Source organism: Alosa sapidissima, chromosome 20 (genome assembly GCF_018492685.1).
Source record: "Alosa sapidissima isolate fAloSap1 chromosome 20, fAloSap1.pri, whole genome shotgun sequence".
In the NCBI taxonomy this organism is placed as follows: Eukaryota; Metazoa; Chordata; class Actinopteri; order Clupeiformes; family Clupeidae; genus Alosa; species Alosa sapidissima.
In genome coordinates this window covers 6988149-7001602 of record NC_055976.1, presented here as the reverse complement: position 1 = coordinate 7001602, position 13454 = coordinate 6988149, and the positions used below count along the sequence as shown (strand labels likewise).

General features: G+C 45.0%; 3 protein-coding genes across 4 annotated transcripts; 2 read left to right on the top strand and 1 right to left on the bottom strand.

Annotated features, from left to right (window-relative positions):
* Positions 1 to 274: 274 nt before the first annotated feature.
* Positions 275 to 4668, bottom strand: ints5 (integrator complex subunit 5). Its single transcript, XM_042073870.1, has 2 exons — positions 4388 to 4668; positions 275 to 3818 (listed from the first exon to the last, which is right to left on the bottom strand). The coding sequence occupies exons 1-2, from the start codon at positions 4465 to 4467 to the stop codon at positions 770 to 772; spliced, it is 3129 nt and encodes a 1042-aa protein (XP_041929804.1). The 5' UTR covers positions 4468 to 4668; the 3' UTR covers positions 275 to 769.
* Positions 4669 to 4736: 68 nt separating this feature from the next.
* On the top strand, positions 4737 to 8791 carry LOC121693987 (phospholipase A and acyltransferase 3-like). 2 transcript variants are annotated; one of them, XM_042073872.1, is made up of 5 exons: positions 4737 to 4871; positions 6676 to 6760; positions 6875 to 6983; positions 7321 to 7589; positions 7728 to 8791. In XM_042073872.1, the coding sequence occupies exons 2-5, from the start codon at positions 6746 to 6748 to the stop codon at positions 7848 to 7850; spliced, it is 516 nt and encodes a 171-aa protein (XP_041929806.1). In that variant the 5' UTR covers positions 4737 to 4871; positions 6676 to 6745; the 3' UTR covers positions 7851 to 8791. The 2 variants fall into 2 exon arrangements, with proteins under 2 accessions (XP_041929806.1, XP_041929807.1); XM_042073873.1 differs by lacking the exon at positions 4737 to 4871 and adding an exon at positions 4891 to 5123.
* Positions 8792 to 10300: 1509 nt separating this feature from the next.
* Positions 10301 to 13361, top strand: LOC121693988 (phospholipase A and acyltransferase 3-like). The gene is made up of 5 exons (XM_042073874.1): positions 10301 to 10456; positions 11102 to 11186; positions 11300 to 11408; positions 11821 to 12089; positions 12535 to 13361. The coding sequence occupies exons 2-5, from the start codon at positions 11172 to 11174 to the stop codon at positions 12655 to 12657; spliced, it is 516 nt and encodes a 171-aa protein (XP_041929808.1). The 5' UTR covers positions 10301 to 10456; positions 11102 to 11171; the 3' UTR covers positions 12658 to 13361.
* The last annotated feature ends 93 nt before the right edge of the window (positions 13362 to 13454 follow it).

Genomic DNA, 13454 nt, shown 5'->3' with positions numbered 1-13454 from the left:
CCTAGATGTACAATGTGTGGGTCATCTATTCTAAGCTACTTTAATGAATCGGGACTCGCCATGAGAGTGTGTGCTATAGGCTAAACAAGACTTCACAAGGTCAGGTTCATGGCTGATTTTCTGCATTTCCTGGTGGTAGTGTTCATGCATAACAGGCATTTCTTGATGAATTAATTATTTCTCTTTTAAATTACAATAAAAAAAAACTGGAAAAATATATTTGAAAATATTCTAATTCTGATTCGGAAAAAAACTATCAATGTTGATTTACATGTTTGACTTGAAGACATTTTTATTGAAAAGAATCTGCAGTACACCATAATAACATCACTATAACAAATGTGAAATGTCACTATGGAAAAAAAGTCCTGGAGTGCTGCAGAAACACTTACAAAAGGCTGACTATGATATTATAAAACTGATATTTCACACAGAAATGTGCAGAAAGATGTACTGAATGACTGAAAACAAGATCATACATCAGGCTACCTCACACACAGTATTAATGTAATTGAGAAATTAAAATTATGTGTGCTTAAAGTAAGAACATTATTAGGCCTACACACAAAAAGTGAAAGGAAATGTTAGAGAGTATTCTTAATGTCAAGTGTTGTGTGTTCAAAAGTGTAAACAAAGGTACATAGAAAGAAAACACCACAAAGAAAATATCGCAAACAGAAAGCGAACATCACAAAAAAGACCTTACACCCAAGCATCTTCTTGTAACAACAATCAAACCGCTCTAATGTACATCACACTGTCACGTTCCTTAGACTTGAAACCTCCAGCATAAATGGCCGAGCTGGTCAATGTTCTTATGCAGCACGCTGTGAATGGGTGCCATGTAGCGTGCCACATCCCCATCCCGGGAGAAATCTCGGTAGAAAAGTCCTTTGTCTGCACTAAAGGTGAACTTCTGGGGCATGGGACTATTGCCGCGCATGTACTCCCAGATTCCAAGCAACAGAAGCCTGACCTCGAAGGGGGTCAGATGCGGAAACAGCTCGTGGATGTTGCTGAGGACAGGAGGGAGGAGCTGGCCCTCACCCATGCAGGAGACCAGGAGGCAGGAGGCCTGGAGGTGCCAGGGGGAGTCCACGACCAAGGGCTCTCGCGAGGACTCCCAGTGGGAGAGCAGAGTGGCGAGGAGACCCCTGAGGACTACTGAGCAGTAGCAGAGGGCAGGGCGTCCAGCCGCAACCACGCGCAGGAGGTGGAACAGGATGGGGTTTGCCTCAAAGGCACGGCGTATGTGGATGTCTCGCTCCACTGTGGTTTTGGCATGTTCTTCGGGTGGCCATGCAAGCTCTCCATTGGTTACTTCAGGGCAAATGTTCTCCACCAGAGCGACAGCGATGGCCTTAGCTGCCTCAGCGTTGATTGGGGCAGGTTCATCAGGGTCAGCACCTTGTTTGAAGCGGGAGCCGTTAGAAGGACCTGCGCCCGAGCCATTGCCAGCATTGGCTCCAGAGCCCACTCCGGCCGAGCTGCAGCACTGGACGGTCACCGCCAGCAAGGTCTGAAGGTTCTGAGTGACTTTGTCGGGGTCCAGCTGTGGAGAAACACTTGGAGGTTTCAACCCTTTCCCAATCACTCCGGCGTGAAACACTGACCACACACTGCTGGAGAAGTTCACCGTGGTGCCAAATTTACAGTTGATGTCCAGCAGCGAGGGTCCCATGTCCGGAACAGATGAGGGTGAGAGCGGCGTGTCGTCACAGGTGGCCTGGCCCCCAAACAAGTCGGCGTGGCCCCTGTGCAGTGTGCCCTCCACAAGCTGCTGCAGCACAGCCTTTAGAGTCAGGGGGGAATACGCCGCCAGTCGAGACAGAAGCCGCATCGAGTAGGTCACTGCCTCACTGCCACCTCTCCCCCCATCTCGCAGTCCAGACACTCCCCTCTGCCGGAGGGCCAGGAAGAAATGGGCCACAGCTGCCCTCGCAATGACCAGGATGTGGGCCGGAGAGGCACTGCGGGGCAGCTGGCTGCATGATAACAGGCGAGCTGCTGCTCGCGACACGAGATGGTCACCGTGAAGGAGCAAGGGACAGAAATCGTGGAGGTGGTTAGAGACGGCTGCCCCGACTTGAACGGACATGGACGCCTGCACTGATGCGGCCGCCCCCACTCCCTTCCTGTCCTCCTCCTGGCTCTGCACGGCTGTGGCCAGGTTGTTGAGCAGCTGGCTGAGCTCTCTGCTGCTGAGGTTCTGGGTGTGAATCTGTGCTACGCAGCGCGCAACAGCAGCCGGGATGAGCCCCGGGATGGAGCTGGAGAGCGGGGCGTGGAGTTGCGAGGCCAGCGCGAGCTCCTCCGGGTTCCGGGCGAGGGTAAGCAGGTGGCACAGAGCTTCGGTGGCCACGGTGGGGCCCCCGTACACCGACAGCAGACACAGAAGCTGGTGCAGCCACAGGTGCCTCTTCCTTTCCAGTCGCAACGTTTCGCCGCAGAGATCGGCGATGTGGGACTGCAGCTCCTCCAGGAAAGGGATCACTCGGGCGGTGGGTGGCACAGACGGGGAGAAGGAGGAGTGGGCGTACGGCTCGTCTCCATCAGGCCGGTTGTACACAAGCTTGTGGAGGTGCATGAGCAGCATCTGCAGCAGGCGGTCACAGCTCTCTCGGACGCCTTCGTGAGGCGACGGGGAGGGTCCGGAGATGATCACGGAGGACGGAGTGGCCGTGTCGGCAAGGAAACGCAACACCTTGGCTCCCCCTGCGGGAAACTGGCTGATCAGATGCACCGCTAGGCCCAGCAAGTTCTCCAGCTCCTCCCGGGGTAGGCCCTGGAGCTGGGACTGGAGCTGCAGGAGGACTGGCGGACGCAAGGAATCCACCAGCTCTGCCGACACCGCGCCCAGAAGCGTCGGGGACAGGGCGATGAGCTGTAGGAGGAAGGGCACGGCAGCATGGCGGAAGTGGGCCGAGCTCTCCCAGGCAGCCGTGCCCGACGGCGTGGAGACTGGTGGCTGCGGCGGGGGGGACACACTGTCCTGAAACATCCGAAAGAGCTCCCTTTTGATGCTGTCCGAGTGTCGGGAGGCCAGGTGTCCGAGGATACCCACCACCGATCCTATCTTGGGAACCCTGTTGCTTTTGTCCATGCCCGCCAGCGCAGAAGTAGGACTGGCGCGAGCGCCCTGCAGATTTGTCCTGTCGGCACTGGTTGGGTAGCCGTGAGCGCAGAAGTCTTTCAGCCCGCACGCCAGCACTCGGCTGATGATGGTGTCAGGGAAGGCCGAGCCGATGTGGGCGACCACCCAGTCGAAGTGCGGCGAGTGCTGCACGGACGTGTCCAGCAAGGCGTCCACGCAGGCGTCGGGGCACCAGGCCAGCATGGCGGCGAGGCACTGAGAGTAGATCTCCATGAGGGAGCGCGTGGCGGCGCAGGACATCCACAGCTGGAGGAGTTCGTTGAGGCTGGAGGAGTGCGGCGCTGCCCTGCGGCCGGCGTGCTTGCTGCTGAGCTGACCGAGCAGGTCCACGGCCCAGGTGGACACCAGCGGGGCCCAGGCTTTGGGATTCAGGCGGATGAACTCGGACAGCACCAAGTGGATTTCCTTGATGACATCCTCCAGGTTGGAGTCCATGCTGCTGCCACCCTCATGATCGCCTTCTGTCTCCAGATCTTGCAGGAAGCCCGAGACATACTCATCATACACACCCCTCAGGTGTTCCAGCACGGCGCCTCGGCACGCTGGCACCGTGCAGAGAAGGCGGACAGCACAGCGGGCATGATCACGGACACTGAGTTTGCGTCCCTGTGTCTGGTCGACCCCACTAATGAAAGCCTTTATTTCCAAGGCCAGTTCGTGGGGACTGCAAAGCAAGACAATGCATGTTTACCTTTTTAGCATATTAAATGCACAATTATTTTAAATTATATAGTGAGAAAAAATGGCTTTACAAAAAGGAACAAGACGTTATTTCTATCAAAATCTTTGCTGTACTGCTGTTGGTGTTACTGTCTTGTGCCACTTGCCTACTGCCCCATACCACTTACTCTCCCGCACCAGAATAGCCTACCTTACCACTTGCCTACTGTCCCAAGCCACTTGCCAGGTGTTCCAACTATAACCCATGTAACAGTTGGCAAGTGGCAGGGTCAGTGCCACATGCCAACTGTTACATGGGTTAGGGTTAGAGTTATGGTTAGAAAGAATTGGCAAGTGGCACGCGTCACCAACAACCGTACAGTTTTTGCTCCTACTGCCACTCCAGAAGTGTAATATGTGTTGAGAATGAGGTACTCCGGCATATTAAGATGATAAAGCAGGAACCGACAAAGCAAGGAACACGTCCTACAGTGCCTATCTATAAACATTTAACTTTTAAACTAATATTCTAACTTCGAGGGCAATGGAATGTCTGTTTATCAAACTACTTACCTATATGTATTCTGAGGCGTGTGACTGTGCGTGGTCTGCATCGCTGTCATAGTTGAGCCATTAAACATAGCAGATATCATACGTTATTTTTTAATCACCATATACCACATTTAAGATGTCTAGTTGACCGTAATTTAATGGAACAGAATGTAAGGCTGATATTATCTGAAATATCTCGCTAACTCTAGAGACAAATCAACATTACAACTCTTTTATCAGCATCCAACCGCCGGAAGTGCAATCCGTTTTTTCCTTCATACTCGACATCTCTGAACTTGATCGACCCCTGCAGTTGTGGAAGAAGTACTGCTTGATGTTGTGGTCAAAGATTGTTAAGGCGGAGCTCCGCCTTAACAATCTTTGTTGTGGTTTCGTCACCTACCCGCTCTCTTGCCTCCTGCTCAGCTGACTGATGATATTTGGCACGATACTTTCAATCCGAGCGAAGTTGTCGGAAAGCAACCTTGTAGCCTTCATCACCACGGTAAATATAAACAGTGAGCTGTATAAGAGACGATTGATGTCATTGGTGTTTCTGCAGATAAAACCATTTTTATTTAGAATGTAACGTTGGGCAATGCTCGTTGGGACGTTCTGAGTTTAAGATGGTAAATAGTAGCCTACCGTTAACACGACGTTAGCTGTTGATGCCGAGGAAACAGGCTTTAACGTTGTAGGCTAGGCCTAGATGGTCGTTTCTGTTAACAGAAAATACTAAGAGGCTGTCACGAAAAAGGTAACAGACAGTGACCTTTCATTAAAATGGTCATTTTCAAGGCAAAATGACAGGCCATGCTATTTTTATTATTATTATTATTATTTTTTATCTCTAGATATTTTCAAGATGTCGATTATTTTGAGAATGCCCTCTATTAACCTTTTCCTGTGATGTTGATTGTGATAAATGTTGTGGCTATTTGCTGTGGTTGTAACGCAGGCGGTCCTAAGATAAAATTAGTTTTTGTTATTTTGGGACAGTTCTGGGGGTTTCTATAGCCTACAGACAATGCTAGCAGGTAGCCTAGGTTAAAGGAGAATTCCGGTGTGATATTGACCTAAAGTGTATCGAAACATGATACCGAGTGTGAACGTATGTCTCATAGCCCATCTCGGCTTGTCCCCTGCACTCCAAAATCTGGCGCTAGTTAGCCGATGCTACCAACATCTTTTTCAATAGTGGTGCTTCGGCATCGGGCTAGCCATTGAGAACTTTGAAAAAGCACTGGTAGTTTACTTACAAGACGATTTATACAGACAGTATCTTCACGAAGTTTAGCGTTTGCAGCCATCTTGAATTTAGTCACGATAAGTCGAGCAACGAGTAAGAATGAACAGGTATGATAAGGGATCAGATTCCAAAAATAATTCAGTGGAAATGCATGGATTCCAGTTGCTGCTACTGGAAGAAACTGGAATCCATGCATTTCCACTGAATTATTTTTGGAATCTGATCCCTTATCATACCTGTTCATTCTTACTCGTTGCTCGACTTATCGTGACTAAATTCAGTGAAGATACTGTCTGTATAAATCGTCTTGTAAGTAAACTACCAGTGCTTTTTCAAAGTTATCAATGTCTCGTTTTAAATGTCAGGGCCCTAGGAAGTCTACCAATGAAGTGTGGAGATACATTGATCCTCGTAAATGGGTGTAAAACAGTGATTTATTTGCATGGCTAGCCCGATGCCGAAGCACCACTACTGAAAAAGTTGTTGGTAGCATCGGCTAACTAGCGCCAGATTTTGGAGTGCAGGGGACAAATCGAGATGGGCTATGAGACATACGTTCACACTCGGTATCATGTTTCAATACACTTTAGGTCAATATCACACCGGAATTCTCCTTTAAAGGTAACCAGTTAAGACACTTTCCATTTTCACTTGCAGATTGCTGTTCCACTAAACTTTGCACTTTGCACCAAAGGTTCTAGCAATGTTTCACAGTTTGCTTTGCACTGTGCACAAATTCAGATTAATTCAGATAATCCAAACCTCTCTTTAAAGCATGGGATTAAGGGTACCTCATGCCACTCTGCCTGTGTGGTTATCAAATTTATTTTATCAGCTTACAAAGACAAGGAATAACTTTATATAGGCTAAATGGTTATTGTAGGAATAAGTGTTACTATTGTATTACTAGAATGTGACAATGTTTCAGCATGACTTAGAATATATTTATTTTTTCGATCACATATCTAACGACATTCACATTCTAAATGAATCCCTTCTGTCCTTAACCTTGCACTTCATTTTTTCCTCAATAAATATGATGTTGTGTAATTCCTCACAGGGCAAAGGGAAGTAAGAAAACACTACACAAGTGTGTCCTTGAGGCAAACCTTATTTGAGCTTCGGTCAGCATGGCACCAACTCTGGTAAATGTTTGCACTTTTAGATTTTAGATAACCTTTTTACACAAATGTGACAGTTTTTTTTTTTTTTAAATAATGGCCTCATTTCACAAAGACTATTTATATGTTGACTTCTAGTATGATAAGAAACCAGAGATTGGGGACCTGATAGAGATCTTCAGAGGAACATACCAGCACTGGGCCGTCTACATTGGAGATGGATACGTCATTCACCTGGCGCCACCCAGTGAGTCATCACTTGCTTTTGTTTTTTATATATAAAAAGCAAGGTTGTGTACCTGTGAAACCAGTCTATTGGTATTAACTGGTCTATTTTAAGACAGGATAACCTGACCAACAATAGATTTTTAAAGGGACATAGACTGATGATATTTTGATAATTACTAACACATGAAGCTGTGCCAATAATTGTTATTGTGCCTCTTGTATTAGGCTACTCCTGGTCAGCATTGTTTGATGTGATGATTTAAAACTAATTTATTACTAACTTATTACTAAATCATTACATCTTTTAGCGTCACATAGTATTACATGTTGCTCAATGTCAACTTGCACAACTCTAGCTGAACAGGCACGTGGTGGGGCTTACAGCATGATGTCGGTGCTGTGTGACAAAGCCATTGTGAAGAAGGAGGAATTGTGGGATGTTGTGGGAACGGACCAGTACAGCATCAACAATCTCTTGGATAACGAGTATGAGCCGCGGCCAGCACACGTGATCCAGCGGGAGGCCCAGACCCTTCTGAACCAGGAACTGCCCTACTGTGTTTTCCGAGGGAACTGTGAGCACTTTGCCACCGAGCTGCGATACGGCAAGGCCCAGTCACGCCAGGTGAGCCATGAAGCATGCAAAGATACGCTCTTATCTGCTAGAGGGTAGTTAAAACTGCTCTCATACGTAGCACATGTGATCTTCACTGTCAAGCATTTGTCATGATTTACCTAATTATAATGCTGTGCTTATGTGCAGGTACGCAAAGCTGTTGAGGTTGGTGTCGGAGTGGGAATGGCTGCTATGATTGGTGTGGGAGCTGTAGCTGTTGCTGCAGCCATGTTTGGAGGTGGAAGCAAGCAGAAGGAAAGTAAGCGCTGAATATCCTTTCCTTGAAGTAATACTAAGCACACTACCACCACCAGGCCTTTCTGACAATAAAAACGCCACATTTCTCATACATCTCTCTGGCGTGGACCCTGAAATACATCCGTGACTGGAGTATGGATCAGCTGACACACTGTCAGTCATGATTTGACAGATTTTATAGGTTTTTATCTCTCTCTCTGTGATGGTGCCATATGTTGGTTTAAATATTGATTAAGCTGCTTTCTGTTCATGTAAATCTATATAAATTAATATGTAAAAACTGTTGAGTCAGTTAATGCACATCTTACTCTGTGACAAATGATCAGAATTAACACAATTACTGGGTCTCCCTCCAACTCAAGCACATTTTCAGGTAAAGAAACTGAAGTTGTGCACAGCTGTGTATCAGCTGGAATCAAAACATAATGGTTGTCAGGGCAACTTTGACAGAAAAGCTAAATAAAATTGCAACAAATGCCCATTTCCATCAACCTCTATGCATTATACCCTATGGGAATTGGGATACCCTCCTCTAGAACGTTGATTTCATATACTGTTTTTAAGATTTTATGCAAATTTATGCAAAAAAACTTTTGCACACAGGATTTCCTATTCTTTTCTATTCCGAGTCAAAATTCAGTTACTGTCAGTAGGCAGATCTGTTAGGCTACACAGCTGACAATTCTTAGCTATTGATTGCCATTTGATTGATAAAAAGTGACTGATTTTATCATTTACTAGGTGTCAGGGTGTTTAATATAGTTAAAAGGGAATGCAAATAACTTTGCAGCATTATCTAATATTTGTTCACAGAAGACTGGAATTTCATAGTTGGCACAGCTTTTATGTAAAATAGTAATAAATGTGACTGTTTATTAACATTACAATGTTACTATGTGATACATTTCATCAAACCCTTTGTCGAAAATAAAATGTTGTGAAACATGTGCAAAGGAGAGTTGTCTTATTCACAGAGTCAAACAATAATTTAGATGTATTCAAATTAAGCTGTCATGCACTGAAAAACTCCTTTGTCCACCCGTGGCCAAAACAAAAGAGTATTTGTTAACTGAGATCCTGTGGCACAAAGCTTTTTAGAAACTGTTGCTGTTGAGCAACTCCAAGTGGCCATCTTAAGGTCAGCAATGATATCGGTTCATTTTACACAGTTCCGTTCTTTTTACCCTTCCTCTTAAATACTGATCTCATGACAATTCAGTCAACCCATAAACAAGTACAGTGGCATTGCGCACACACAGCTTGGCTTATTGAAATATCCACTGTCCATTGTTCAAGAAGGTGTAAACTGGTTTCTGTATTAGGACTATTAACACTTCAAGATTCTTTTATTGATAAACTTCATACGTGGTTAGAGTAAAAATCTTGGGTATCAGCTCCTCCTTCCAATAAATAAGAGTATGTGCTAATGTTGTCTTTGTAGCAGCTTTGTCTGAGTAAATTATGTGTGTGTGTGTGTGATGGGGAAGTATGTATTTTGTGTGTGTGTGTGTGTGTGTGAGTGTCAGAGTGCGTGATTGGGGAAGTGTGTGTTGTGTCTGTGTGTGTGTAAGGGGGGAAGTATGTGTTGTGTGTGTGTGTTGGGGAGGGAGGAGGATAGGTACTGTAATAGCGCTTGCCAGACGGCAGCAGCTGAAAGGTACTGTGGATGTTGGGGTCTTTAATTATTCTGTGGGCTTAAACGATACATTGTATGAGGTACAAGTCCTGGATGGAAGGAAGCTCACACGCGCTGATGCCCTGGTATGGGCTGTCCGCACAACTCTCTGCAGCATGTTTTGATTGTTGACAATACAGCTTCCAGACCATACAGATATGCCACCAGTCAGGATGCTCTCTGTTGTGTTGCTGTAGAAAGCCTTAGGGTCTTGGTCCTTATGCCAAACCTTTTCAGCTGGGTGCAGAGGCATTGCTGTAGGCTACTTTTTTCACCACATGGTCAGCGTGCATGTCTCAGGTGAGGTCTTCTGTTATGTAGAGACACAGGTCTGACTGTACAGTGATGATGGTGACACTGAAAGTGAGAGTTTTCCTGACACCATTGTGACAAATTGCTTTCTTGCATGGAAAGTGAAAGGTTGAATATGTCTGTGAACACTCCAGCCAACTGCACTGCGCATGACATGCCATCAGGTCCGGCAGCTTTGCAGATATTGACACGCATGATTGGCACTTATCGGCTTCTGCCATTACAGTATTGCATGGTAGGCTAAGTGTTATTGGTGATAGGATTCCAGACAGTTCTTCTCATTCAATCCAATACATAGAGATCTAACTCACAAACTAACGAATTGAGTGATGAGAGTTTGAAATAATATTTCTTTATCTTATTCAAATCCATCACAATGCTTCTGCGCTGTCTCTTAGTTATGTGAAAACTAGATCTTTCTCGCCCTCTCCCGTTATAGAAATGGTACTACCACTGCTACATTCTGCTTTGACGCGTACTGTACGTTTGCGTCACTCGGCCTTCTTTCCCTTTCGCAGCAACAAGTTACGACAGGGTGATTGAAGTATGTAACTTAGTCTATTTTGATTCAAGCTAACTTTCGCTAGGCCACAGGCTCACGGAGATCGACCAAGTAGGCTACTTTACCAAGGTAAATATAATCACTGATTAATATCTTCTGTTTTTCATGTGGTTTGAAGGAGAGAATTAGCCTGGGGAACATTCCCAAACGGTGTCTGTCGACAATACACGACATCCATGTTCGACACATGAATACTTTTGTAATGAAACATTAGTCTAGAATGCTACAAAAACACCAACAGTTTATTACTATCATGTACGACATTTGTTTTATGGAGGTGTTTTAGGATTACTAGCAGAAATTAGTTAACGTTAGCTAGCTAGCTAACTTGCTCAGATGTTTTCAACCCAGGAGGAGTTAGGAGTATCCAAAAGAAGAAGGCCTACTTTGACCTTTTACACTTTAATTACTGCATCAAGTTATGGCTGTTCTTTGTGCTAAACTACTGGTATCTCTCCAAAAAACCTTATTTCAGTTTAAGTTCCCCAAAAGTGTATCAAACCATCTAAGCTCTTTGCATAGAATCAATGTAAAAATGACAGGCCTCTTTGTTTTATATGCTGAGCTATCCCACCTGCCAGCTGCTGACAATGCTCAAGTCAAATTTAACAGCTGGATTTCTTTTAAAGTACTTAATTTTACATTCGTATTGCTTAATATTATCAATGATTTCCATAATAATGTACCCCTGCCTTGTTGTATAATGTTATACAGAAAGCAAAGGGAAGGAAAACAATCCACTTGTGTCTTCCAGCCAAGATCCTCACTTGTGTTCACTGAGGTCATGGCACCCACTCTGGTAAAGTGTGACTACATCTAGAAGGTTACATGGGTTTTTATGCATTAGTTGCATGACAATTAGTGTTTCATTTTATGTTTTCACTGAAATTCTTTCTGTCTGATTTTCCTTAGTATGATGAGAAGCCAGAGATTGGGGACCTGATAGAGATCTTCAGAGGAACGTATCAGCACTGGGCCGTGTACATTGGAGATGGATGTGTCATTCATGTGGCACCCTCCTGTGAGTTCCAATCAGTGTGCTCTTACCAGCATACCAGTCAAAATTATCTCTGTGAATAGAACAAGCTTCAGAACTGGCAGTACATAACCTGTAGTAATGATAGGTCTGTTAAGGGACCAGACCAGACAGGTCTGTTGGGTGAAATAATTCATAAAATAGGGCATCTCACTGCACTATGCTGGATATTTGCCAGGATAGAACACCTGTTCTTCGACATTAAATGTATACTATGAAACATATTCTTTCACACAAACTTACGTCACAGACCACTTGGAGGTGCAAACAATATCAGATTTTCGATTGATTTGACCATCAGTTAACTTCGAAACAGGCACCTTACTATGGAAAGACAATAGCATTTTATATTATTGCTCAGTGTAACTGACTGAATTGATCACTCTCTCCTCCCCAGCTGAAGAGGCACGCGGTGGATCCCGCAGCATGATGTCTGTGCTGTCCGACAGGGCTGTCATAAAGAAGGAGGAATTGTGGGATGTTGTGGGAACGGACCAGTACAGCATCAACAATCGCCTGGATAATAAGTACGAGCCGCGGCCGGCACACGTGATCCAGCGGGAGGCCCACAGGCTCCTGGGCCAGGAGGTGCCGTTCTGCGTGTTCCAAGGGAACTGCGAGCACTTTGCCACGGAGCTGAGATATGGCAAGGCTGAGTCACGTCAGGTGAGGGAGACATGGTGGAGTGGAAGGGGAACGGTGCTTTTGTTTGCTTTGAAGATGACTTAAAAGGGGGTAATTTTGCCCAATGATACTTGCTTTGGGGGGGGGGGGGGGGGGGATAGGGGGGTGCACCTTGTTCTTTCTTTACACAATGTTATTTTGGGTGGTCCTAAAAGGGGGAATGGATGATGCAATGAGTTCCCCATTTAAACCCTGAAGTGAACAGGTGGACAAGCCCCATAAAGTTAAAGCCATGTCATTTTCCTTCGGCCAGTGCAACTAACACAGGTGATATCAATTATTAGAGTTGTGTTAATTAGAATCAGCTGGTTAAGTGATATGAATAGTTGGAACAGTTTTTTGACCTTTTTTTTTACAGGTTTAAATGTTAATAATGTTTTATTAACTAATTGGCTCGAATGTATTGTCTGTACTTTGCCTAATGCAGGTGCACCGTGCTGTTGAAGTTGGCGTGGGGGTCGGTGTAGCTGCAATGGTGGGAATGGGTGTTCTAGCTGCAGCCGCAGCCTTCTTTGGAAGTGGAAGCAAAGAGAGGAAAAACAAGAGCTAAATAGAAAAGCCTACTGTATCTGCCTTCAGGGGAACGCACTCTAACACCAGCAGGCCTTACAGAACTAAATGTGAAAAAGACCACAAATCCACTACTGAAATATGATGGGCTGAAATATTTAGCAGAAAAAAGAAAAGGTTTTTGTAAATAAACAATTTTATCTCCGATTGTAGGTACAGCCACAATGCAGTGAGCCATTTAGAAGCAAATTGCTTTCCAGCAAATTGCTGACTGATTTATTTTCAGTTTTAGTAATGTGCTCAAAATTGCACAAGTATTGCTATTGTTTGGTGAGTGAAGACATTTCTACCCACAGCCTTTACAAGGGGTGTGTATTATTTGCACTGTTTTACACTTGAATGCCAAGATTGGTCTTATTCAGGTGTATTTAAATAAATATAAGCCAGCATTCTGTGTGCAAACAGACTTTTATTTTTAGTTTAGTTTGTGATGCTTTTATCGAAATCAGCTAGTTATTTCTCACAGTGATCTATCTGTACAGCGTGAGTTCAAGAGCTCAGGTGCTCACACAGTGGTGCATTTCACTGATTTCCAAAATATGAATATTTTCTTTATCACTATGTTCAGTGTGTCACAATGCTTGCACAGTGGCACAGTGTCCAACACGAGTGTTCTGCTGAGAGATGCTCTGCTCTCATTCTGCATATGATCTTAAAAATAAATGTAATCAGATCCCTTTTGAACAGATGTTCCATTTTCACTTCTGTTTATAGTGCTCCCACGTTGGTAGCAAATGTACCTCAGGTTGGTTATTCTACTGGGAAACAGTATTTCCC